The sequence below is a fragment of the Empidonax traillii genome, unplaced genomic scaffold (assembly GCF_003031625.1).
Source record: "Empidonax traillii isolate 1590-97213 ecotype Southwest subspecies unplaced genomic scaffold, ASM303162v1 scaffold26:size2357266, whole genome shotgun sequence".
In the NCBI taxonomy this organism is placed as follows: domain Eukaryota; kingdom Metazoa; phylum Chordata; class Aves; order Passeriformes; family Tyrannidae; genus Empidonax; species Empidonax traillii.
The window spans coordinates 642370-667764 of NW_020955219.1; the positions used below are offsets into that span (position 1 = coordinate 642370).

Below are 25395 nucleotides of genomic sequence, written 5' to 3' on the forward strand. Positions count from 1 at the left end.
GCATGGATGTGTGATGCTCTCAGCTATGGGGTTATTTTGTGCAGTCAGCAGTGTGGAGTGGGTGCTTTGCAGGCAGGAAAAGATGTTTATTTTGGTGATTTACACCTCAGCAACATACAAAAGCAGGAATGCAACCAAAAGCCCAAGGTAATCATGAGGTGCAACATGTGCTGTGGGGAACTGAAGTGGAGCTTGCTGACAGATGCACATTCCCTCTCGAAAAACTGTAGGAAAGGGTGGAGTGACAAAGGTTCAGTGAACAGCAGAAAACAGGGCTGAGCCCTGTTGCCAGTGTTTTCAATGAAGAGGGTCTGTAAATTTGTAGCACTAGGGGTGAGTAGGAAAGGGCAGTGGTTAGAAGGAACCTTCAACAGGCACCATCTACCTCTTCATATGTGTAATTATGATACCAGTGTGCTGCACTGTCTTGGTCAGGTGTCTTGGACTGCTTTTGTTATGTTCTCTGAAACATCATCTTACTCCTGGGTCTGGATTTTATACCGCTTATATCTTTCACTTCATCAATTTCCAAGACACCTTGAGGCTCTCACTTCCCAGAGCGTGTGCAGGGGTGTGTTGACCAGAGCCTCTTTGTTCCTTCAGCCTCCTGAGCTGAAGCTGTGATTGCACCATGTTATTGAATCTTTAATGCTGCAGGTAAGTGTTTTTCATGTAGTGATTTTCTGTTTCTTGCTTTTAAGCTACCATGGTGACAACGAGCCACCACCGTTTCCTCCAGCAAGAGCCCATTGGATTAGAGCCATTAGCAAAGTTCGACTGCAGCTTCGAGAGGTAGGATGGAGTATTGCTTTGCTCCTTTCCTGAGCTACTGAGGTTTCATTCCTTCTTCATTGCAAGATACCTCTTACAGTTCTGATGTTTTGCAGTCAAAAATTTGACAAAATGCATTGCATAGGACTGCAGCATGTTGTGATGATCTTAGAGCTGTCTGATTCAACCAAACATTTTTAACATCGTTGTGTGGAACTGGAGATGAAAATCAGAAAATATGCAGAAGCAGAGAAATTAGCTCTGAATCTGTAAATAATAATTTGTAATGATAATGTCTGGGGCTAAATGGTGTGTGTTAAACTGCTTGAAATGAAGACTTTTTCTCAAGGCAGCTTGAGGATAGCTTTTTAGTTTAGTAGGAGTTATCTGTATTATTTTTCATGTGAAAATGTTCCTTGGGAAACTTTACATCAAATATTTTTATATATACTAATTGAAAGTGGGTGTATAATAAGTCTTGGTATTTCCATCTCGTGAAAGTAAGATTTAAAAATAAATAGTCTTGATTTGGGAAGTCAAAAGGAAAAGGTTGTGACATTTTCTATAACAGTATAAACACTCTTGTTTTAGAAAACAGTGCTTACGAACCAAAAAGTTGGGTTTTTAAAAAAAAGTCTTATGCTTTCATCCATCTCTATGCCCACAGAAAGATAACATATGGTGTTCATGTTCTGTAGATTATAAACTTTTGCCTACTACCCTAAGTGCAGAGTTAATATATTTCATCTAGAAATGCTACTTTCTTCTAGAGATGCCTTATTTTGTTTTTATAAGAAATTATTTTACAATATCTGTCACTATCAGGATTTTTCTTTCTTTTCTGGATTTGTTGCAAATTTTCAAGAAAGCAGTTGTTGTTGTTGTTGTTGTTTCGCATCTGGGGATGCAAAATGATTTTGCCTTTGTCTTATCTAGATTGCAAATGCTTTTCCATCTAACAATTGCCTCACTTCTTAACAGGAAGGATTTGGATCACAACTGTCAGAATGACATGCAAAGTGAAATTTAAGCACCATTAGTAACTTAAGAAGAAAGATTTTGCTGTGATTTTGCAGAACATGCAAGCAAAACAATTTAGTTCCGTACCTTACGGAAAACAAGTGCACAACCATACTAGAAGGGACAAGGGATTCAACAACACCTCCCCCTGGACGTCTCGTTTTCTGATAGAGTAGAAGGCCCGTGAGGTGGTTCAGAATAATTTTGTGATTTTGCTGAATTGGAAAGAAGACATGCTTTAGGATGACTGTTACTGAAACAGTAGTTAGCTAGGATAGCAAAACGTCATTATTTGCTTTGCCTTGACCACCACTAAGAACTGTTTATCTAGAATTCCCTGAGAACAAAAAATGTGGGAAATGGAGCTTTCCAGGAGCCTGCTCCAGGGCTAACCTGCCTTTACTGTCCGAAGACTTTTCCTGGCTTCTGCTCTAGGTCTCTCCTGTGCCATAGGTATCCGTTTCTCATGATAAGAGAAATGGATTCTCATGAGGCAAAATTGTGTGGTACTCAAGCTGCCAGGCTGTGTACTACCAGAGTTGCCTGAGGGACCTTGCTTGATACATTCTTTGAGCTTGGCTGCCAGGAGTACAATTTTTTTTTCCCTGTGTGTTTGCATCTCTTTCAACAGCTTCATCCAGATCTCAGGATAGAAAACTTCTACTATTCTCTCTCTGCCCCTTAGACTAATTTACATTGTCATAGAAGGAAATTAGGTGCATCTGACACAGTTCTACTCTTGATGAAGCCATGCTCATAGTTACTTCTCTCCTTTTTATGTTCTAGCAGATTTGCAAATACTTTATTTGTTTCATTCTTCAGTCCCCAGGGAATTGGTGTGTGTCTGCTTGTCAAGTTAGTGCTTTCAGAATTATCCAAGTTCTCCTCTTACTATTTTTAATTACTATTTTATTTTTTTTACAAAAATAAATATTTGCTTTGCCCCTTTCAAATATTGAAGTTCTTAGTGCTTACTGATAGTCAGTGTTGCAACCTAGAACGTGGGGAGGAAGTTTTATCAGGGCCAGCGGACTCGACAAGCAGATAAGGCAGTTATTTCTTTCAATTTGTTTTCCTTTACTGCAGACTGTTTATTATAGCTTTCTAAACTTTCCTTTAAAAAACCCCAACAAACTAGTACTACTTCTGTCAGATGCCTGAATGCACTTGCCCCTCTCAGTGAAGGCCCGAAGCAATTAAGGCTTCAAATGTTCCAGCCTTCTTAATGCCATCTGATGATAGCTTTGTCTTCCTATGAGTTGCATCTGTCCTTTGTCATATTGTGTGTTCACTGCTAGGTGTTTAATTTTGTGCTTTAGCCTTTTGATGTCTTTCCTGTGCAATCTTTCTTGTCCTTAAAAACTTCCTCGAGGAGAGAGTTCAAGCTCTCCTAGGAGGGGAACGGGTTTATCCATATGTTCTTCACTGGGACAGCTTGTGATTTCTGTCTGTTAACGTTGTTTTTTTAACTGTTAACAGCTTCCTGAACTCCCTGGTCCTTAAAGCTTTTATCTCATGAGCTCAGTGATACAAATACAGGCTTACAGATAAGGATCAGGATTGCTTCGATGATGATAGTTTAACTAGGTGATTCTGTTGGTATCTGTTGGTGAAAGATTACATCTCATTTCTCTGGTCACCTTATTAACATCTTTCCATCTTCTCTCATTACTCAGAGGCTTTCAAGAGGACTATCCTTTTTTGTTCCAGCATGTTAGAACGGGTGGTTATGTCCTTAGTGTTCAAAGTGATGCCTCCAGCACATTTCTGTGTTCCTCTTACTCAATGTGCCATATCATTTCATGAATACACATGGAGCTCCAGCTCACGGATCTGAATGGCTGTGTTCCTCTCACATAGACTACTGAGGTGGTTCTTATGACTTTTAATTGTTAATGGTCTGGCTGAAATTTGAAAGAAAAGAAAAAGAAAAAAAAAAAGAAGACACACAAGAAGTTTCCATATGTGATGTGATTATAAATCCACTGAGCAATTCAGCCTCCTACCTGGAAAGAGATTAATATTCATGTGAATAATGTACATGCATCCTACATCCTGACCATGAGTCAGAGAAATGTAGTATTTTAATTAAGACTTGACAGTTATAAAATGGCACAGAAATTTGTAACTGTGCATGTTAAAAAAGCTTTGTTGTAGCATGCATGTTTTGTTCTTCACTTCTGCTGTTTTTCTTGTTCTCTTTCTCTGTGAAAAGGAAAATTAATTATGCCGGAATCAACTAGGATTTTCAGCCCCGCAAGGAATGACTCAATACTCCTCACCTTCACACTTAGAACTTTGTCTACAAAGAGGGATTAATTGATAGCTCATCTGCTGCAGTCCCTCAGGGGGAGCTTCTTTCCCAGAAGAAGAACAAACACGTAGCTATTGCATCTTCAGCTTACAGCCCTCTGTAACTGAAATAGCCTCCAGCTAGGGACACGGCTGTGTGACTTTTAAAACTATACAGATTTGAATCTGACTTTTGTATAACAGAAGAATTGGCAGACTGGAGAAGAGCAAAAATTCAGTCAAATCATCAAATTACTTCTCTTACCAATTCTTTCAAGTATATTTAAATATTAGAAAAGGGTGTGGGGACTTGGGTTTTCACCACTTATATTGAATTTGTTTACAGGAGAAAAAAATCTTATGCATAATTTTTCTCTTTTGTGTCAGCAGATTAAATACATCAATTGACTTTTATTCGTTTCTAGATCAAAGTAATTGGAGCATTTTTTCTTCATTTTTAAAATAAATGCTATTTTATACCAATTATTTTGATTTAATAGTTGTCTTTCCCTGTTAAATGTCAATAGTCTGTTGTTTTTGATTGATACATAACTAGATCACATTCTGAGATGGCAGATGTAGTTTGTGACTGTTTTTCTGGAATATGATGACCACCTGTAGTCAGGGGAACTCAATGGCTGTTCTTTACTCTTACAGGTACCCAGTGATATCTTCAGTCTAATTTTCCCATGCCCCATAGCTTCACAGTCAGCACTTCTGATCAAGCACCTGCAAGTATTTTAGAACCTTCCAAAAGCCTGGGTTCATAAGAGGGTGTTGTATTGGTGATTTTGGAGTGGGATGCCCTATTTTGATCTTGACAAAGCGAGTTGTTGGTCCAAAGCATCACTTCTTAAGTAGCAGTGGGGTGCCCTGAAGAGCCCTTTCTGGACTTCCCCTACTAGTGAAGAGACCAGCAGGGCACTAAGTGGTGCCAGTTTTGGTTGCAAGTTTGACTGTAAATTATCTGCCTGTCCTCGTGTGAATGAGCTCAACCCCTACGTGTGAATCCAGACCCTCTGCTCTGTACTGTTGCATGTACTCCCGTGTACTGTTCACCAGCCCAGATGGCTAGCGGAGGACAGGCTGCTTTGAGCCAGCCACCAAAAGACTTGAAACTGTCCCTTTTCACCTCCCATGGACTTTGCAGTCCATGCAATAGTTTACTTTTGGCATTTTATTTCCCTTAAGCTTTGTTGCCTAGGTGTCTTTTTATCAGTCCCGTGAAGATGAGTAAGCTCTGCATTTTCAAAGCCTCCCACACAGTGGCAAAGAAGCAAACTGAAGAACTGTGACTCTAACATTAGAGTTACTAGAAACTTCTCTCCATACAGAAAAAACTACATCTCCAGTTAAACATTTTCGTTCTTTTCTGCCTGATGATTTATGAAGCTTACCTTTAACCTCCACTGAAATACCAGCATTGCTGATCAAATGTCCCAGGGATCAGTGGTGGTAGGGATCTGCTGAACACCCTTGTGGCCATGAATTCTCTCTTGGTACACTTGAGTAGAGATCATGTTGGTAGGGCACGATCTGAGTGTCACTGCCAGCTGTACTGCACTCTCTGGTGTTAGGTGGCTGTGCTCACAACAGCAGCCAAATGCTTTCTGCCTACCTTACCTATAAAGTGCACGTGTAGCTTTCAGATCTCTTAGGGTCTGCGCAAAAATAATTACTTAAAAGGCATTTTGGTACAAAAGTAGAGGGGACTGTCTCCCTGTGCCATGATCTTGGTTCTCTGTGTTGATCTGAGTTTGCAGGGTGGCAAGCCTTGTGAGACTCACCAAAGCCTTTTGTGGCTTTCCCAAGGCAGCTTTTTGTGTTGGGTGATTCTCTGGTGCTTGAACAACCCGTGCCTGTTGTTGCCTCTCTGTGAGGGCAGGTTCAGCTGACATGATGTACTCAGGGGAAATAAGATACCTGCGTATCCTCATCTGTTTGGAATAAAATGCGTGTTTATTTATCTTTTTTGAGATTCCTCGAGACCTACTACCATTTTTTAACCTGCTTTACAACAAGTGTTAACAGCTGTGTTACAGCAGAGGTAATTATTTGTATGTACACACGTTGTGCCTTCATTAGCTGCCGCTGTGATTTTTTAGTAGCTTTTTGATAACCTTATCTCCAGTGGAAAAATTCAGCAGGCTTTCCCCTTTCAGAGTAGTTAAAAATTAAGAGAAATACTCTCTTGTGGAGCAATGTGCTGGTCAGAAATGCTTTTTGTAATGACCGCAGCAGGTTCAGCCTGTTCAGCTGCTGGACATAGCAATATGCTGACACTCAACTTCTGTTCACCTCTGAAAAAAAACAGTTTTGGTGCTGATGATTTGCATTCCCTGGCATACAGAACATCTGTCCCCTCTGGTGACAACAAAGTTCCTTCATATCTTCCTGTTGCTGGTTAGAAAAAACCCAAAGTCAAGGGAGTTTTCCTTCTCTGTTTTGTATCATAAAGTCTATATGTCTAAAAGGTAAAATTCTTTTGAAGCCTTTGAGTGGGAATCCAAGTGTAATTTACTTTTCTTCAAAAGGTTATTCTACTGATTTCCTTAAAAAGAAAGGGAAGGTGTTTGTGCAGCATCTGGGGTATAGTTTACAATCACAGGGTGTTCCACAATCAGGTGCATCTCTTTATTTTGTGCCAGTACTGCATGTTATGTTCAAGTAATCCAGTTTGGCTGAACTCTGCTTGTTTTCTCTGTCCTGTGAGGTCATAATGACAGTACTGGGGTGTTTGTGAATAGACTGTCATTATACCTATTAACTTTTTTAAGCTAGATGTGTTTAGAATGAGGGAGGAATAAGACTCTTGTTCTTGATCTAAACCGAGCCATACTGAGATTTTAGCATATGTTTCCAACAGTTTAGAAAAGTGCATTGACTGCTAAGCTGTAACACTCTTCCAGGGAATGCTTCATCCCTGCACTCCCTCACCTGTTTGGGCATCTTAAACCAGACAAGTATTCTCATTCAAAATCATGATCGCCCTGTAATGCAGATTTTGATTCTGACAAGTTGGTGTTTTCTGAAGGAAAAGCTATCTTAGTTGCCTTCCTTCTTCTCCATGGAGGTATAACTGCTGATCAGAGAGCAAGATGTGGTTGGCAGCAGTGGGTTTGTGATATGGATAAATGACCTGTGTCTTGTACAATTCTTAGATTTCTTATTAGACTATGTGTTGAGAACTGCTGCCTTTTTTCCCCTCTGCCAACATTTTTCATAGGCAATCTGGTCATAGCGATTTCTGTGGTGGCTTCCCCCGGAAGTGACTTGAGCCTTTGAAGTGGCTGTCTTTGTGCACATAGTTCATCCCTTTTAGCCAGGGTGAACTGCAGTAGGCTCTTCTCCCTTGTCTGATGCTGCCCAGCTCGCATTCACATTTGTACCAAGACTCCTCCAAAGACCTTCTTGATCAAGTGGTTGTCTTTTTTCAGGACTTGATGCAGTAGTGACTCTTTCAGTAAAAATGGAACCGAGATATGTTTGAAGAGTGGACCAAGTCCTCTAAACAGTGTATATCAGAGGCTGTAGAAAAACACTAAATATGATGGAGCTGAGACAATTGTTGCCACCTTATGCAAAACTCCCTTCTTTGTGTCTTGCTCTGGGGGTATAATGGCACACAGAATTACAGCAGTGTGGTCTGGTGGTAGAGGTTGTATCTGATTTGGAATGGGGCACAGAAATCTGTAGTGTCCTGAACTCCTCGACACGACACTCATGCGTGGTGCTCATCGGTAGAAATCGAGAGAATTTCATCTGGCAGTGGAGTAAGTCAGTTGCCTCTACTCAGAATAGGGGTGCAATGGGAGAGGTGGGTGGGGGGACTCCTACCTGCCACATACGCAGACCTTAAAAATAGCCTTGGCTGTTGGGAGAGCCAGACTTCACACTCTTATTTTTAAGGATCTGTGTGGGAGGAGGGGATATTTCCCAGTGCTGTGTATTACTGAAGCAATCTGTACAAGAAATGCTGCACCAGAGAGATAGCAGTGGGCTTCAGCTTACAAAGCCCAAGAGTTGGGGAAAAGATGAGCTAACCATCACTGGCTGAGAGCATCATAAATGAAGCATTAACTGTTTGTGCAAAGTTAGCAAATGTTCTGAATAACAACATAACTTCATAAGGCAGTCAGTCAGAAAAAGGGTGTTAGTGTAGGGCAGTTTTTTCTTCTAGTGTTGCTTTTCTTGTTTGTTGTTTTCCAAGCTGCATGGTTATACAACTTGGTTAGATGTAGGGCAGGGTTGCCTTTCAGGATCCTGAGCTAATTTTTGGAGTCATGTAGAGGTGGTTGTAACTGGAATCTTCTAGTACTATGCATGCAGAAATAAGATGTTCGATTTTTTCCCTCCCCATTGTAAAAGTGGCATTTATAAGTCAAAAAGCTGTTAATAATGCTAACAATGCTGAAGACAGCAGTACTCCAGTTCTGGATGGTGCTGTGTAGTATACAAATGTTAGAATGATAGAATCATAGGATGGCTTAGATTGGAAGTTATCTTAAAGATCATCTCATTCCAACCCCCTTACTGTGGGCAGGGACACCTTTCACTAGACCCTGTTGCTCTAAACCCCATCTAATCTGGCTTTGAACACTTCCAGGGATTGGGCATCCACAGTTTCTATGGGTAACCTGTTCCAGTGTCTCACCACTCTCACAGTAAAGAAATTCTTCCTAATACCTAACATAAACCTACTCTCTTCAGTTTAAAATCATTACTCCTTCTCCTTTCATGACATACCCCTGTAGAAACCCTCTCTCCATTTTCCTTGTAGGCTCCCTTCAGTTACTGACAGCCTAGGCATTCTCTTCTCCAGATCCAACAACCCCAATTCTCTCAGCTTTTCATTGTAGGAGAGGTATTCCAGCCCTCTTATCATCTTGGTGGCCCTCCCCAGACTATTCCAACAAGCTGATGTCTTTCCCATGATGAGGACCCCAGAGCTGGATGCAGTGCTGCAGATGGGGTCTCAGCAGAGCAGAGCAGAGGAGACGGACAAAAGCCCTTCCCTCAGCTGCTGCCCACCTTGCTTTGGATGCAGCCCAGGACACGACTGACTTTTTGGACTGTGAGTGCACATGGCTGGGTCATGTCCAACCTCTCACCCACCAGCACCCCCAAGTCCTTCTTGGCAGGGCTGCCCTTGATCTGTTCACCCCCCAGCCTGTGTTGGTACCGAGGGTTGCCCTGACCCAAGTGGAGCACCTGGCACTTGGTCTTATGAGATTCCCATGGGCCCACTCCTTGTGTGGCCCACCCCTCTGAGTGTCCTTCAGGTGTGTCAGCCAGAAATAGAGTAGCATATTTATTTTCTGCAAAGAATTCAAGCCACTTGAAGGTCTTGTGATGCAGCAAATAAATGCTGCCTATTAGGACTAGTTCTTTAGGAGTGATTACAAGAATTTTCTTTGCATCCCGATTTATTTCTTTGCATCCAAATGGTATTTTTTAAGCCATATCATGGAAACACCCATGTTGTCTGCTGTCTGCTCATATTTAGAGTCAGGACAGGTTTGTGGCATTGTGGAGGACTGATCAGATAAGCCAGATCTGCATCAGACTCTGGAATCATTTCCATTGCTTTGATGGTTAATTGCTAACACTTTCAAAATTTTTCCACACTGGTTTAATATGAAACCTCTAAGTGGTAGGTTGGGACCAGTTCTTCCTCTCCTTGGCTTTTGAATCTGTAAGGAAAGGCCTTCAGCCTTTCCTGGCAGCTTGTGAGCTGGTTTTGTAACACACATCCTCTGCTGAAAGGCACTTGGGAACATCAGGGCATCAATATCTGTTCTGCGGGAGGATATTCCTGAGCACTCTGACAGCTTCATCCTTTATGTGCTGTAAAACCAAAGATAATTTAGGCATAAAGCTGGGGTGAAATCCCAAATGTAGCTTGAGATTTTCATCTGTTACTCAAGAATGCCGGTACCAGATGCTGGAAGGGCTAAGATAAACCTGATTGCTAGCTTATTGGGCTGCTCTAGGCAGTGAGTCTTGCTGTACAGGGTGGGTTTTGCTGTACAGGGCGGCTTGTGCCTTCAGGCTTGCAGAATGTTGTGCTACCCAGGTGAGCAGTGGTGTTACTCTCTGGCCTAAGGGAGTATCCTGTTCAAAACAGGAGGATCCTGTTTAAGCCACACTTGTGCATTGGATCAGAGAGAGAGAAGGAAGGGCTGTTCTGAGTAACTATAGGCTCATTCCGTCTGCCCTCACTAGTGGGGCTGTAGAAATAATTATGAAAGAAAGAATTACAGCCTGGCAAATGAGAAATCAGTACAATTATTAGTTGCATGCTGCTTTATACTGTGTGCTACATTGTGGCAGACCAGGTGGGCAGTAGGTCTCTTCTGCCTTTATGTCCATAATATTTCTAATATGACATGTAGGAAACCAGCAAATGCTTTGTAGAAGATGGGGACTATTGCAAACATCAGAGAATAGAAGTGGGGGAGGAAACACGAGGGCAGTCCTGGGAGAGAAGGTGCTGAGGATGTGTGAGATGAGACCAAACGAGTATGGCTCAGCTTGGTAGACTGGAAGCTGAGAGCAGACGTTGCTGCCATGTACTAATAGAGCATGGGAGTAAATATTGGCAAGTTTACAGATATTTAAGCAAAAGGTTAATGTTAGCGCAAGAACAGAAGGGTCTAAGCCGGTTATGAGCAAACCCAGGCTTAGAAATCAGAAAGCGATTTTTCTAATTGTTAGTGAACAGCTTCCAAATTGGTTTCTTTGCCCTTTCTGTTTCTAATTAATCTAAAATTGGGTCTGTTTATGAATGCTTTTGTATGACAGTCGCCTGTGGGAGCAAAGAATGGGACTTCATCATCCAGGAAGCCTCTAAGTAGGCTGTCAGAAATGTCTGTGGAAGCACAGCCCCTGTCACTGTTTTGTTGTACCGTGGCCTCCCCGTGTTCACTCTGCCCACCTGCCTGCCTTTGCTGTCGAGCTGTGCCATGTTGCAGGATCATGTGGGTTTTGGAGAATAACCAGAGGTATGGAGGAGAGGTATTTCCTACTTAGAAGCTGTCATTGAAATAAAACTGTGAAAATCATATTGCAGCCCTTCTTGGACTGTGGCTTTTCTGTGCAGTTGTGCAGTAAATATTAAGGATGCCAGACTGCGTGAGGGGTTTCTTGAAGAATGGTAGTTCTTAGTGACTCATGCCTGGTAATGAACCTGTCATAGATATAATTTTGGTTTTTGACAAATGTTCAAGTGGTAACAGTTTCAGAAAATACGGTGTGCTTTGTAAACAGGTTTGTTCTTAAATTCTAGAAATTCACCATGGGCTTTCAGTTGCTTATTTAGACAGTAATTTGCAATTGTACCCATATTCGTTAAAAGTTTTTTAAAAGCTAACATTTGAAAATTATTTTATAGGAGAGCTTGAAAAGCAACAGAGACAAAATCAGGGATAAGTACTAAAAAGGAGATAATAGAGCTGTCCAGCTAGAAGGGAATTTATATAAATCAGTCCGAGCCTCAATTTACTTAGCCTCATTTTGGTTAATACTTTAGGTTGATGCGTACAAGAATATTTGAAATACAAATAGATTGCTTTATGTAAAAGATCAGTTTATTTTAACCATGTCTCCATCTGTGTTTTATTTTTGTTAATGAGTCAATATTCACCTTATATTTTAAGATAGCAAACACATTTTTGAGAAACTGTTATTGAGAAACTGAGAGTGCTAAATTTTAGTGCAATTATTTACATTTTTTTATTTTGATTCAGTGTATTATTATAGTGCAGCAGATTGAAATGCATGCAAGTGTTTTTGTGGTATCTCATGTAACGGATACTTGAAGGATCCAGTTTTGTCTACACAAATACCTATAGATTGGCTGGTGTATTCACTCTGAATTTCATTATGCCTAATTTAAGAAACCTAATTTAAAGCAAGTACAACTCTCCTTCATATTTTGTGACATGGATACACGTTATCCTAATTATGTTGCTCTATTTTTAGCTCGCAGTAGTAATAGCTATGTAATACACAACTGTTTACAGCTGCTGGGATCATCCCTTTTTCATCCTGCCTTTATATCCACTTCTCTCCAGTTTCTGTGAAGGTGGCGTGGCCTCTGTGACTGGAAAGCAGCAAACAGAGCCACTGGCATGATCCCCCTGCCATCCCCCCTCTCTGTTTGGAGTGTGCTTTGGTCCGAGCCTGCTTGCCCCTCCCATCACAGACTTTTGCCAAAGGAGCTAATTGGCCTTTCAGTGACTGGACTTAGGTCAGCTACATTATCAGAGCCTGGTTTGTAATGCAGTTTTCACCCCCTTGCTTAAGCTTTCTAAATCCAGTCATTTTTCATTTTTTGCATTAAATTTCCTCCTCTGTCCCTCCCAATCAGGGGAGCAGACAGACTGGATTTCTAGACCCAGTTAATTCAGGCCCAGTGTAAAGCCTGTCAAGTGCCTTTACTGGAGGTGTGAAAGCTGTGTCTGGGTTTATTAATCTGGGTGTGATTGCTGGAGTTGGCTTTGTCAGAGCTACAGTGTGGCAGTGCCACGTTTTTTTTGTTCAGTGCCTGTGCTAACAGTGTCCTCAAAGATTGACAGAGGGCTTCTACGTGGTTCATAACAAGTAATTATGTGGTGTTTTGGTTCATTAATCAACTGCTGCCTTCTGAAGGGAATAGAAATACACGAAATTATTCCCACCTAAGAGAAAAGCGTATTATTTAAGCCCAGAGACATAAAGATGAAGGCAGAATAGTAAAAAATATTTTCTCCCAGCTGGTGCATCTATAGCAATGAGGAGGACACCATCTGTCAGCAGAGGTAGCTGGGCATTGCTCCGCAAGGTTATTAGTTGTTACTCCCCTGCCATGTTGTTATATGAGGCTGGACAAACCATCCTGGCTTTTGAAAAGGGTTTTTCCAGTTCCTCTCCCTCTGATCCATGAATTGATTTCTGGTTATTTGACTAAAGATTCTGGAAATGAGTCAGCAGAGCAGTAAGTGGAGTAGCTGGGAGCCAGACTTACTAGCCTTTGATATGCTCCCAACTTAAGTATTCTGAGAAGTCGGGTTCCTTGTCTTTAAATGAGTGTCCAGAGAAGAAGCGCTTGACCTGATGCTTCCCTCATTCTTCAGTTGTAACAGGGAGTTTTTAACTGCACAGATGTGCTATCTAAACATCAGTAATGTTTGAATTACTTCAGTAGAATGATGAGGAGTGCCCCTCGCCTCACTGCATACAATGGTGATGTAACTGCTTGTAATGGGAGGCCTGGCTCTTATACAATAAATAAAGCATGTCATCATGCTCTGACTGACATGAAGGAAACAATATTAAATAGTTTATTGGTCTGTGAGCGGTAGGACATCCTCTTTCCTAGCTGAGAAAGGAGTTTATCTCCAACCAGAGAAAGAGGTGTCTTAAAGTTCACACAGAATGCTACTAGGTAGGATCTAGGCACCTAATTCCTTCAGCCAAATCCCCACGCCTTGGACCGACCTTGCAGAATGCGTGGAGAGTTCTGTGAGAGACGATTTCTGCATTCTCACTGTCAAGCTCAGGTAGGAAAATGTGCTTTGCAGTCTTTGAACTTAGCTATTGTGTTGTGGGAAGCTGGGTTGTCATGCAGAGTGTCCGTGGGGAGTAATGTACCTTCCTGCCTCTTAGCCAGGTATATGTGTTCCCATGCAGTTTCCTACCTGAGACAGGTTCTGGAATGATAAAGATAAGGAGCAATAAAACTGAGACTTGAAGAGATTAACTAGACCATCTATATTCCTCAAAAGCATCCCTTAAAAATGTGTGTGCTTCCACTTGTTAAAACCTTCTGTGATAGAGTTTTTTTAGCTTCCCTTAATAATCCATGCTCACTTCTGATTAAAAGCTTTTTCAGGTGTGTAGCCTAGGTTTCCACTGCTGCAAGTTAAGTCTGTTATTCCTTTATCTGTATTTACAGTAGAAATGCTGAACAGTTTACTTCCCTTGTGCTTGCTTCAACTAGTTCACATTTGAAGGCTGTTATGTCTACCTGAGATCTACATTTCATATCATCTGCAACTTTTTCTTCCCAGGTTTCTTGATGAAAAAAGCAATTACAGCTCCAACTGAGAGTGTAATTACAGGTTTTTCCACCCCCAGCACATGTCTGTGCCCAGATGCCTTTGCATTTTAGGAACGCTGATTATTTAATTAGATGTGCAATTAACGCATTGATTGTAATTTTCCAATTTCATGAACTATCAAGTCCTTACGTTTTGGATGCAGTTAGGAGGGAGAGACATGTAATTTGAAGGAGGAGGCAGCAGAGGGAGAGTTTTCTCTGCTATAAATGCTGCCTGTTGACCTAAGGTATTCAAACTGACTCTAGTCTAAAAGCCAGGATAATAGTTGTTTCTGGAACAGGGACACCCAGCTGTTAAAATTTTCAAGTCGTCTGAGTGGAAAAAGGCAGCATCATTTTTCTAAGAGTCCATCTTCGACTTAATTTCTTGATTAAAAAAAGAGAATGACAATTCAGCGAGAGAAGGGCTTCTGTGTGTTCAGATGGGCAGCCAAAACCCAGGGCAAAAGCTCTGGGGGTATTTTGCTGTTTTCCTCAAGCACATTAAGGAAGGCTTTGTGTCTGTCATTGCTGGGGCACAAGGGGACATCGTGCTACCCCACAGGCTGTCACCTGAGACAGCTCTGCTTTTAAAGTCTCATCACCCTGACTTTGAAGAATGGTGTGGGCTGTGACGAGTGGGATTGGTATTGTCTTGGCAGCAGCTTCTGGAAGGAGTGTGGTGTCTGGGAGCCAAGGCTTGTTTCTGCCCTGAAGAGGCTGGAACCTACTGAATGAGGAATAAAATAGCCTCTTCTGTGAAGTGCTGGGTTGCAGAGCTAACAGCATTTGGTTTTTGGTACCCCAAAGCCAAGAGTGCAAACATCCACATGGAGACAAGAAAGGGACAGGCAGGTCTAGCCTGTGCATTTAAAGGGCTGCCTCACATCTCTTAAGAAGGGCATTGCCATTTTGAGTGAAAATGATGACTATAAACAAATCAAATGGAGGATGATAATCCAAGCTTTTGTAACTTCATGACCCATACTCCCTTAAGGATTTTACACCTTAAAAATTCCCATGTCAGACTAGACCTGTTCTAGCCTCTGGGAGGAGTTTTTGTCTGGTGGGGCAGCAGCTCCTTTAGAGGGACAGAGATGGGAGGACTCATTGTAAGCAGCTCTAAGGTCTATGATTAATCCCTGCCTGATAAAGATTGGCCTAAACTGTGAAGTGTATAATTCACAGCTCTTCAAAACCATTGGTGCTATGTTAAGTAATTTTTGTCATTAACCTAGCAAAAATCCCAGTTCTTGAATTTTACTGCATTCTTGGCCATGGAAATATTCTTTATTCCCAGGTATGTGAAAGTCTTTCTTTCTATTAGTTGAGAAATGTTCATGTCTCAGAGTTCAGCAGATTTCCTTACAGTCAAATGAGGATAACATGCTGAATGTAGACATCTTCTCTATGAAGATGAGTCAGCTAGTGGTTTGGTCACAGCCACTGACAACAAAGGGACTTAGATTGTCTGGCTTTGGAAGGTAAGCAGTACCCAAACCTCTGATCTTTAGCTTTTTTTTTTTTTTTTCCAATGAGCCAGTGCCATTCTTTTTCTATAAACAAAATAACGCAACTTGTATGAGAGGGAAAACCCCAACTTTTTAAAGGGTGAGAACTTTGGGTAAGGTTATCTCCTTTTTCTTCAACTCTTTCAATGCTGATGTCTGGCCATTACCAGTTTCCAAGGTGCTCAAGGTGCTATAGGAGATACATGTATCTTTTTTCCTCTCCGAGTTCACATGTTGCCCTTGCACCTTGCCTTAGCCTTTCCTAAGGGTAAAAGAAAGAGTCAGTGCTTTGAATGAAACCTTCCTGAAGTTGTTCTTTCTTCTGAAAGCAATGTCTTAAGCGTATGTTTCGTAAGTGTGTTCTGGAGCTACTGTAACAACAGCAGCATCGTTGTCAGGGTAGTTTTTAATGCCTCAGAACATAAAGTCTCCTCTTCCACACTCGGTCTCAGCAGCCCTGCTAGGAGTTGTGTGATGCTCAGCTCCTCAAAGCTGCTATTCATTGAGGACAGCTGTCAAACAGCAGGAGGTCGCTGCTTTTTCATTAACACTTCGTATTTAGACTGCTGATTGATTTAATCTTCTTGTGGCTTTGAAAAAACATAATAAATAGTGTGTTTTGACTGCTGAATAAATTGATAAAGTTTACACAGTGTATTTGAACTCATAAGGTCTAGTGAAGCATTGAACTCAAGCTGCCTTACTGAAAACTCTGCCTTCAGGGAGATGCAGCGGGCAATTGCACTTGGGACAGATGGCTTTTTTTTTTTTTTTTTTTTTTTCATTCAAATAAAAATTTTATTTTAGAGAGCTCTAGAATCAGAGATGTCCAGGGCCATTTGTGAGACAAACTAAACGTGAAAGTGAGTTGGACAGAGTTTTCCCCTGCAGTACCAGACAATCTCTCTCAATTGACTTTTCTCTCTAAGTTTCCCCCTCTTGTTTCTTTTTCATCTCTCTGTGTAACATTCTTATCGTCTAATTTCCTTAGCCACTCAATTCTGTGCTTCCCCCAGAGCCAGGACACTAGAAATGTTCCTGCTTGTCTTCCTGCAGGGAGATGGGACGTAAGTGTGGGAGAGGGAGGAGCAGGACCTGTGCTCAAAGAGTGCTCATTTTCCTTTCATTAATCCACTCGTGCTCATGAAGGAATTGCTTACTTTTTACAATTTTATCAGTAATTCACTACTTTACAGGAAGTTGGAATGAAATAGATAATGAGGATTAAAAAAGAAGAAAGGGTAATGTATACCTCGCAGACATCAAAGCATTTGGCCTATATAGCTGAGCCTGGCTTTATCAGTTTTAATAATTCCCTGCTGGCTCAACCTAAAATTAAAATCTGTTGGTGAATTAAATAATTGCAGTAAGAAGTATTTAAATTTTTAAGTGCAAGTTTATTTCTCTTGTAGAAGGCAAATAACTCAGTGCTCTCAGCCTTAAGGTAAAGCATACTCTTTCTCACTGGTTTTTTTTTAGAGTCATAAAATAGGCAAGTCAGAAATAGACAAGTCATGCCTATTTTTCACAATTATGAATTATCTTTATTATTTCAGAAGAAATCTCTGAAAAAGCGTGTTTCCGTCTCCTGTGCATTAGGTAAGGGGTTCTAAATGTTTGGAGGGTGCCACCTTTCTTGCTTCTGAGGGCACCTGCTTTTTGTCTTTTTTAGCCACATTTTCCTCTCCAGCAACTTGTGAGCTGTAGCGAGGGCAGTGACATTTTTCCAACATTTCATTGCTCATGACCTCCATTAGCAATGTCTCCTGTCTCTGTTGAGACCTGCTCACTTTTTCCATGTGTTTTTCTGCTCCTGTTCTTATATGACAGCCATGGGAGTATTGGGATTTCATGTGGCAGTGCTTGGAAATTTGCACAGGTTTTTTTGGGTCTCAGGAACTGTGGCTAGAGCAGCCTTGTGTTTGGCACTTTGATGTGCTAATGCCTGGTACCGATGGCTGCAGGAATGGGCAAAGACCAAGGAAGGAAGAAAGGGGAAGGATAGAGGCAAGGATGGCAAGATGATGTTGGTTCCACTTATAGTAGGATCTTTGGAAAGAGACACGCAAAAACCTGTAAGACTGTCTAATTTCAGGTGCTGTAGACAATTAATGCAAATAAGAAAGTGTTGTCTGATGGATACTTAATTTTTTTTTTTTAAGCTACTGCTATGAAGGAGACCTCTCAGAGGATCTTTTTCATCTTATTCACAGGCAGGGCTTTGAAGATACTAAGTGCTGTGCAAATCCTGGATTGCATTTTATTTTCTCAGTTGGGCAGTCTTCGGCTTTATGTGGATGAATTTCATGCAAAGCTTCAACTCTGAGCTCAAGTGCTATAATTGATGTGTTTAGTGGAATAATTTCTGTTGCAGTGGGACTCGGTGCCCTCAGTTGGGCTGGAGCCCTGTTCTCCAGGTGGGACGGAAATATATATCTGATGAGAAACTTAGGGTCAGACTCTTAAAATCATTTAAAGCTAAAGCATTTCTCAAACTCTGACCCATAGTCCCTGCCCCTGCAGCAAGGGAAAGAGCAAAAATGAGAGGGTATTCTGGGGGCTGGAGGATATGAGCAACCACAGAGGAACACCAGCCTTACAGGGGGTCTGGAAGGTGGTTTCTGTGCCTGACTGAAAGAGGCATTGCTCATGGAAAGAGCAGAGGTGCAGGTCACTCGTGGTGCTGCTCAGACGGTGATGTAAACCATGACATTGGTCTACCTGTGTGCAAAACTTGCCCTTACCCAAATCAAAGAAATGAGCTGATAGGGACACCAGCCTTTTTATTGTCAGCTGGCACTACAGCAAAGTGCTGGGATGGAGCTGTGGGAGCAGGGGGTAGAAGGTGCTGGGAGAATATCCCCCTCAGCAAGGGCAGGGGTGGGAGCACAGTGATGATTGTGGAGGAAGTGGTGAATAAAAGTTGATTCTGGTGTAGGTAAGACATTGGAGGGGATTTATCGTTCACAGCAAGGCTGGCTCACAAGGAGGTAGGAGGTATTCGAACAGATGGGAGGATAGTGGCATTTCCACAGCTAAGTCATATAGGCCTCTTCAAAATCCCACCCCACACTGTGAAAAGACACTGTTTTGAAAGATGCAGTGAGTTGTCCTTGAGCAAAAGCAGCACTCATACAGTGCCTTTGATGCTAAAGGCAGAGAATCAGTATTCGGGAAGGAGGTGGGTGCTTGTGTTGGGTGCATAAAGAGGGGGGACAGAGGATTTGAGCACGGATCAGCTGTTCAACAGGAAGATTGTCTTAGCAGCAGTGTGTTGGATACCCCTGGAACAGGCTGTGGGGCAGATGAACAGTGCGTTTAATTCAGTTGCTTCTTTCAGGATGAGTGCCTGCTGCTGCTCACTCCCAGGAGAGAAGTGTCAGTACAACGTGAGTGGATCTGATTCTGTGCACAACACTTCTGCAGTCATTCTTTTATGTAACAATGTGACTTTTATTTTTGGGAAACGAGAGATCAACGGGTGTTTCAATCCCCCACACTTGTACCAGAACTTATCTTCCTTGGAAACTGGATTCGTTTCAGCAAGGGCATCGCTGAATCTTGTGGGTTAGTCTGGGGGTGAACAGGAGAGATAAAAATAAACTGGGCAAAGAATCCTCTTGGAGCTAGTTAATTATGTTGAGTCCTGAGCTTTTTTTCCCCCAGCCCCCCCCTTCTCCACAGTCCCATAGGATGCCAGGAGTCAGGCAGAGCTCTTTTCCAGCAGAGATCAGCTCACTGTGCTGCACTGCCTGCTCTCGTAATGCCAAAGGAGTGCGTTTTGTCTTTAGTCAGATTGGCTTCATCAGTTCGTATTTCCTTCTGAATGGATAATAAAGTGGAGAATCATTTTGAGGCGAGGAGTGGAGCGGGGAGGCTGCGTGTGTGAGGAGCTAGGCAGTAGGCAGCTGACGAGGAGGAGTAAAGTAGCAATAGCTGCACAGCTTTCTCTCTGCCTCTGAAGTACAATATTTTCTGTTGAGTCACAACTGAAGAGAAGGATGAAGTTTTAACTGTACTTGGTACAGCCTCAGAAAGGGAAAAGATGCACTGTGGTGGGGAACTAAAGAATTTCTTTTGAGGGATGCTCCTGGAAACCAAAAGGATTTCTTCATTTTTGGCTTTTACAATCGTTGGCTTCTGCTGTTTTTTGCTTTTTGGATTTTTAGTAGCTGTTTGCATTTTTTATTCCCTTCAAAACATGCCTTCAACTTTATGTGATTTCTCATCCTAGTGCTGCTGTGGAACGGGAAACTCTCGGTGCCTTTAACGTTGCTTTCCCTGATACCTCAGATGGGACACCAACAATATGTTGATAATCTCCATAGTGAAAGTTCATTATCCGGTGAACCTTTAACAAGATTAGGAATCCTTCAGGACTTGTATTTTCTATGAGAACAAGCTATTGTATTCTGTAGTTTTCTATTAATTCTATAAATTTCCTTTACATTTTAACCTTTTGTTTTATTTTGAAGCAGCAAGGTAAGTGAAAGATTGGAACAAATGAAGTGGCTCGGTATAAAGTGCAAGTAGGCAGCAACCAAGGAGAATTGCTCTTTATTTTTAGAGTGGGCTCTGTGTGTGTGTGTGCGTGTGTGTGTGTTTACTTTAGCAATACAATAGCTCCATTTGAAGCTGACTGGATTTAAAAATGTCTCTGTAAAAGCAATTTACACTTAGTATGTTCATTTGTATGCTCTGTTTCTTAGTTTTTGTTTTCACCCATTAGATACTAATTGTAGATGTCTTATGACTGGTATAATTGAGGTTGTGTCTGTTTAGTTCTAATACTTTTCTGTTAGGAGGGTTTGTATCTCAGCTGGAATTTGACATCAAAATCACTATGGGAAGAAGAGTTAAAGGGAAAGAGCTTGGGGGTAATTTAAATTTGATCACTTGAAAAGCAAATAACTTGAAGTAATTAAATTACTGGTTTGATTCTCCTTAAATGTCACTGAGGAAAGGCTTGCTTTTAACACAGAGTGTTTGTCATTGGCCTGATTTCTTGTGCTGAGAAGCTTGTGAGTTGATGAGATGGAGTGACTGGCATGCAGGAGCGATGAGGATGCTGTACAAGCTCGTGAATCAGAGCAGATGGTGTGACTGTTTCAGATATCTTTTCAGTTTTCCTTCCATTTATATGGGCAGCTTTCTTTTGCTAATGGAGTGAGCCTTTGGGGGATAAACCTCAAGACTTAATACAGAATGCTGAGGTCTTCTGTCCTCGAGATGAAAAGGAGAAAGCTTATAGAAGTAAAGCTGCAGTTTTAGCCCAGGAGGATTTTAGTTGCCGAGTGCTGCATTTTAGTAGCATGAGCTGGAAAACCCTAATTCCATTTGCTGCATACATTACCTTAACCCATCCCAGCTAAACGCTGCCGAATGACTGCCCTAAAGGAGGACAGAGCAGGTCAAATCAGTGAGCAAGCTTGTGTAGCACCACTTAGTACCAGGGCTGTGCTCTCTCTGCCCTCACAACAGAAGTAGGGTCTCCCAATTCACTGGTGAGTGCTGCCTGTCCCTCTCCTACCAGAATGTCCCTGTGAGCTGAGGCACTGGCACCTGAAAAACCAGCTGCAAACCTCCTCAGGGAGTCACCGAGAGTTTGAGAAAATTCTTATGGATGTGTTTCATGGTGGTTCTTGCCAGAAATGCAGCACTTGGAGAGTTCACAGAGTAACTCGGCACTGGGCTGTAAGTTGGGTTACAAGTAGAGGAGAGGTACAGCCCATTCTGTCGCTGTTAGTCAAGGCAGAGCTCTTGGCACCCTTCAGTGTTTTCATAATGCTGCACACAAACATTATTTAAGCCATAGGTACTGGCTTCATACTGGCAGAGCTGTCTGTCTGCTTTCTGGTTAGAGGTAACTGAATAATCACAAACCTTTCCCTGAAGCCTGACAGACATTTCCATGACTCTGATCCCATGGCCAGCCAACTTGGCATGCCCCCATACTTTTGTTTCAGTCCTTGGAGCTGTTTCCTTTTAATTAGAAATTGCTTCTTGGTCCTGGCTTGTCTTTTCGGTATAATGCTTTATCTTTAAGATCCTGATTTGGGATAAATCTCTTTGAAGGAACAATTAATGCTTTAGGTTGTCCTGGGCAAACATTTACTGATTGATTCAGCTGGGTACACAACCCCCAAGCTCTAGAAATAAGGGGGCTGCTGAGCTTAGTTGTTTCTCCATCTGCTCTTAAACTGCTCTTAGCTGCTGCTCAGGTTTTGTGTTCTCTGATAAGGAGTCAAGAAATTTTTACATAAGAATGACAGAAACAGCTGTGATTTCTATTTTTGGTAGTCAGTTATCCTTTTTACCTTTATCTCAGCACAGTGTTGCCTCAGAACTAGGTAAGTGCCTCAGACTCAGCTTGCTGCTTGCAAGGCATGAGCCTTTGCACTGCCATAGTCGGCAGCTTCCAGGCTGTGCCTCCCGCTGCGTTTGGGGACAACCCCTATTTCTGTCTCTGGATGCCGCCTTTTCCTGGCTGCCAGGTGATGACAGACCTCATTTGTTACTGCGAGCGATGCATCTCTGTGCCAGCCACTGCTGCTTTCAGCTTGCAGGAAAAGCTGTGACAGAAGGATGCACTGCAGAGGGAAATGAGCACATCCCAAAGGATGGAAGGGCTGCCTGGTGCTGAGGTGCCCTCCGGGGGTTCCCAAGACAGCTGGACTTAAGGCCTGGACAACTTAGTCCTTCTCCATCTGTGCTCACTGAAGGGATGTCATCTGAATGACTGACATTAGTCCCATTTTACAGAAAGCTGAGACACATTTGACTACTGTGGTGGTCCCTACATTTGTCGAGGGTGTTAAGGAGTTAAGGCAGGGAGTGCTATCTCCTTGTTCTACTACATAGTGATACTCTTTAATTACGTTAATTTAATTTCATGCTGTTTTGCAACAGAAATTTTTACATTGTTGAATGCACTCAGAACACTTCAGTGGGTGTTGTACACTCATAGTTTGTGATTTTTACTGTTCCTTCACTTTGTAGCTGCACTTGCTGGTGCAGCAAAATATTATTCAGAGGTGCTTTTTTGTCTTGGTTGGATGGCTTTGTGCAAAAGGTAAGAAATAACTGTGATGTGGGAGGTGCAGAACTGTGTAATATGCAGTATTCCCTGGATCATTTTTCCACCATGAGGGTGACTGACTGACCACACCTGACCTTTTATCACATCTGTCAAACTGCTTTGGAAAGATTTCAAGTGTGGGGTTTCTTTTCCTTGAACCTGTCAGCTGGGAAGGCTGGCTGTCATTGATGCCTGCACTGAAGTGTTCCGTTACAGTTTTTGCTCATCTGTATTAAAAGAGACGTTGTAGGTACAAGAAACCCGGAAAATACAGTTGGAAACACTAAAAAACTTAAGGAAGTTGTACAGGTGGGGCTGGGATGTTGTTTTGCAGCTTGTGCAGTAATTCCTGAACAAGAACCTAAGTTGAGTCTATGCTGCAAAGGAACTGTGAAAGGGTTGCTGAGGGACTGAGTAATAGTTCCTCTGCTCACATTGGTTTGTTTTTACAATTACTTTTGTTCTTTTGTAACTACTGTCTGTTCAATGGCATGGATGTATTTCATCTTTAATCCACTGTGGTGTTCCATGTGTCTCTTCTGCAGCTTAGCATTTTAGCCAAAATGTCCTGAGGTGAACATGTTTCTCAACAGTACGTTTTGTTCCCCAGCTCTCCTGCTTTTTGCCCAGGATTGCTCAGCTCAGTACCTTCTTAATCATCCATGCCAGGACCCAAAAGTTAGAGGTTTTGCTAGTTACCAGGAGAAGGTTTGAAGAGAGACACATTCTCAGAAGCAAAGCAATAGTGCCATGTTCAGATATGATCCAACCCAAAATTAAATGTAATCATTTTAATTAGAAAATTGCACGCTCATCTCCAGAAGTCATGCATCAGCAAAACTGATGGTAACCCTTCATACCTCTGTCAAGCCTTGTTGTTAGGATTAATTCAGCAATTAATGTGTTTAAAAATGCTGTTATATTCTCAGGAAGAGTCAATGTTTCAGCATGCAGAGTGCTGGGGCGATGTTGCTATGGCAGCCTTAGCCATGATTTTCTTTCTCTTGTTCATGACAATTTTTTTTATTCCCAGAATGTCCTGCATTTTAGTTATTGGTATTCTTCATTTTTAAATGGTTCTTTATAAAGTAGCAAGACCATTCATCAGTCATTTTATTGCTTTTCCTAGTGTAATTGCTAGTAGAGGTAATACAATACCACTTTGTGTGGAAGATACTGTAAATATAATCTAATCAAAAAGGCTTCACTCAGTAGCACGAATCAATAGCCAAAGAGGCTGCTGTGAAATGTTTTTCTGATCATACTTAATTGTTTTTAAATCTCTTTGCTGGTGACCTTGAACATCACGTGTACTCTAAGGTACCAGCACCTTCTAGCACGATGTTGTGGGGTAAAGGTGTCTCAGTATTTACCTTGGTGTGATGAAAACCAGATAGCCATTAAAAATGGCAGGATGTCAGATATTGGAATAGGCTACCCAAGTGGGAAGTGGTGAAATCAGCCTCCCAGGAAGTATTTAAAAGATATGTAGATGTGGCACTTAGTTTAGTGACGGCCTTGGAAGTACTAGGTTAATGGTTGAACTTGATGGTTTTAAAGGTCTTTTCCAACCTAAACAATTTTATGATTTTAAGATAAACGCACCTCATTTTAGCAGAGGTTTAATGGACATAGGGTTTGTGCTTCCACACCCTTTTCTTCCACTGGACTGCAGGCAGTTCACTGCAGCATGGGGCAGTGCTGAAGGCACCAAAATGCTTGCTTTGTTTTGGACCATGCTGGTCCAGTGACTCACAGAGCTGAAGATGCTGCTCAGAGTGGGTTGCAGCCATCCCCTCTCCCTGGGAAGAGCCTGGCCTTCTCCCAGTGCCCGAAGTGTATAATATGACTGAGCCACAGCAGAGATAATATAATTGCATTTTATTCCTTCATGGGATTTCTCATGTTCTTCTTTCTCCTTCATGGATGCTGGCATGCCATGCTTTTGCTCCTGTTGTCATGGCAAATCCATATGTCAGGAGGAAAAGTAACTGTTGTTCATGGATGTTGTTCAAGGATATTGCATAAGTGTGTCCAGTGACAAGGTAATAAGCTGTGCAGTGTTTGTGGTAGCTCATGTGTTTCCCCTGTTAAAAATCTTAATATGTCAGCTTTGTCCTCATGGAAATAGCAAAATAACCCAAAAATTCCCCAAGTAAAGCACCAATGTATTCCTTATGCTTACCTTGAGTGTTGCTTTGTTTTGAGAATTTAGGCAACATAGAAATGATGGTGCCTTTGCATGCTGCTCTCCAGCCTGCATCCCCAGAGACAGCTGCACTGAACTGAGCATGGAGTTCTTCTGGAGAGAAATGCCTGCTAACAAGGCGATCAGAACAAACCTTGTGTAGTCAGTGAGGGATCACAGCATCTTGGCAGGATACCAGGATCCAAATACTCTCTTTTTTAAAGAGTTGATTTCTTGTTATGTGTTACTGTGGCTCCTGGAGTGATTCTGGAAGAGAAAAAGACTTCAGCAAGGATTTGCATCTAGATTAGCTTTTTTTTCCCCCCCCTTGGCTGAACCTGCATTAACTTTCATTGTCGCTTTGCACGTTGGTGCTACAAAAAAGTATGACCCTAACACAGGCAACATGAGAGGAATAAGGGATCTTTACAGGGCACAAGCGACTGCAGAGCAC

At 42.0% G+C, this 25395-nt stretch overlaps 1 protein-coding gene across 9 annotated transcripts in view; it reads left to right on the forward strand.

The window, feature by feature from the left end:
• The window catches only part of UNC13B (unc-13 homolog B), a 208215-nt gene that overhangs the window by 79928 nt on the left and 102892 nt on the right, over positions 1-25395 (forward strand). For 4 of the 9 annotated variants that reach the window (XM_027906444.1, XM_027906476.1, XM_027906460.1 and 1 more), the window contains exon 1: positions 19497-20157. Coding sequence is in view for 3 of the 9 variants with exons in the window: in XM_027906490.1 (XP_027762291.1) it covers positions 702-792 (91 nt within the window). In the remaining 6 variants the exon portion in view is untranslated. Of the gene's footprint in view, positions 1-701; positions 793-19496; positions 20158-22032; positions 22748-25395 lie in introns of those variants that run through there. The other 5 variants (XM_027906490.1, XM_027906498.1, XM_027906507.1 and 2 more) reach the window with 3 other exon arrangements.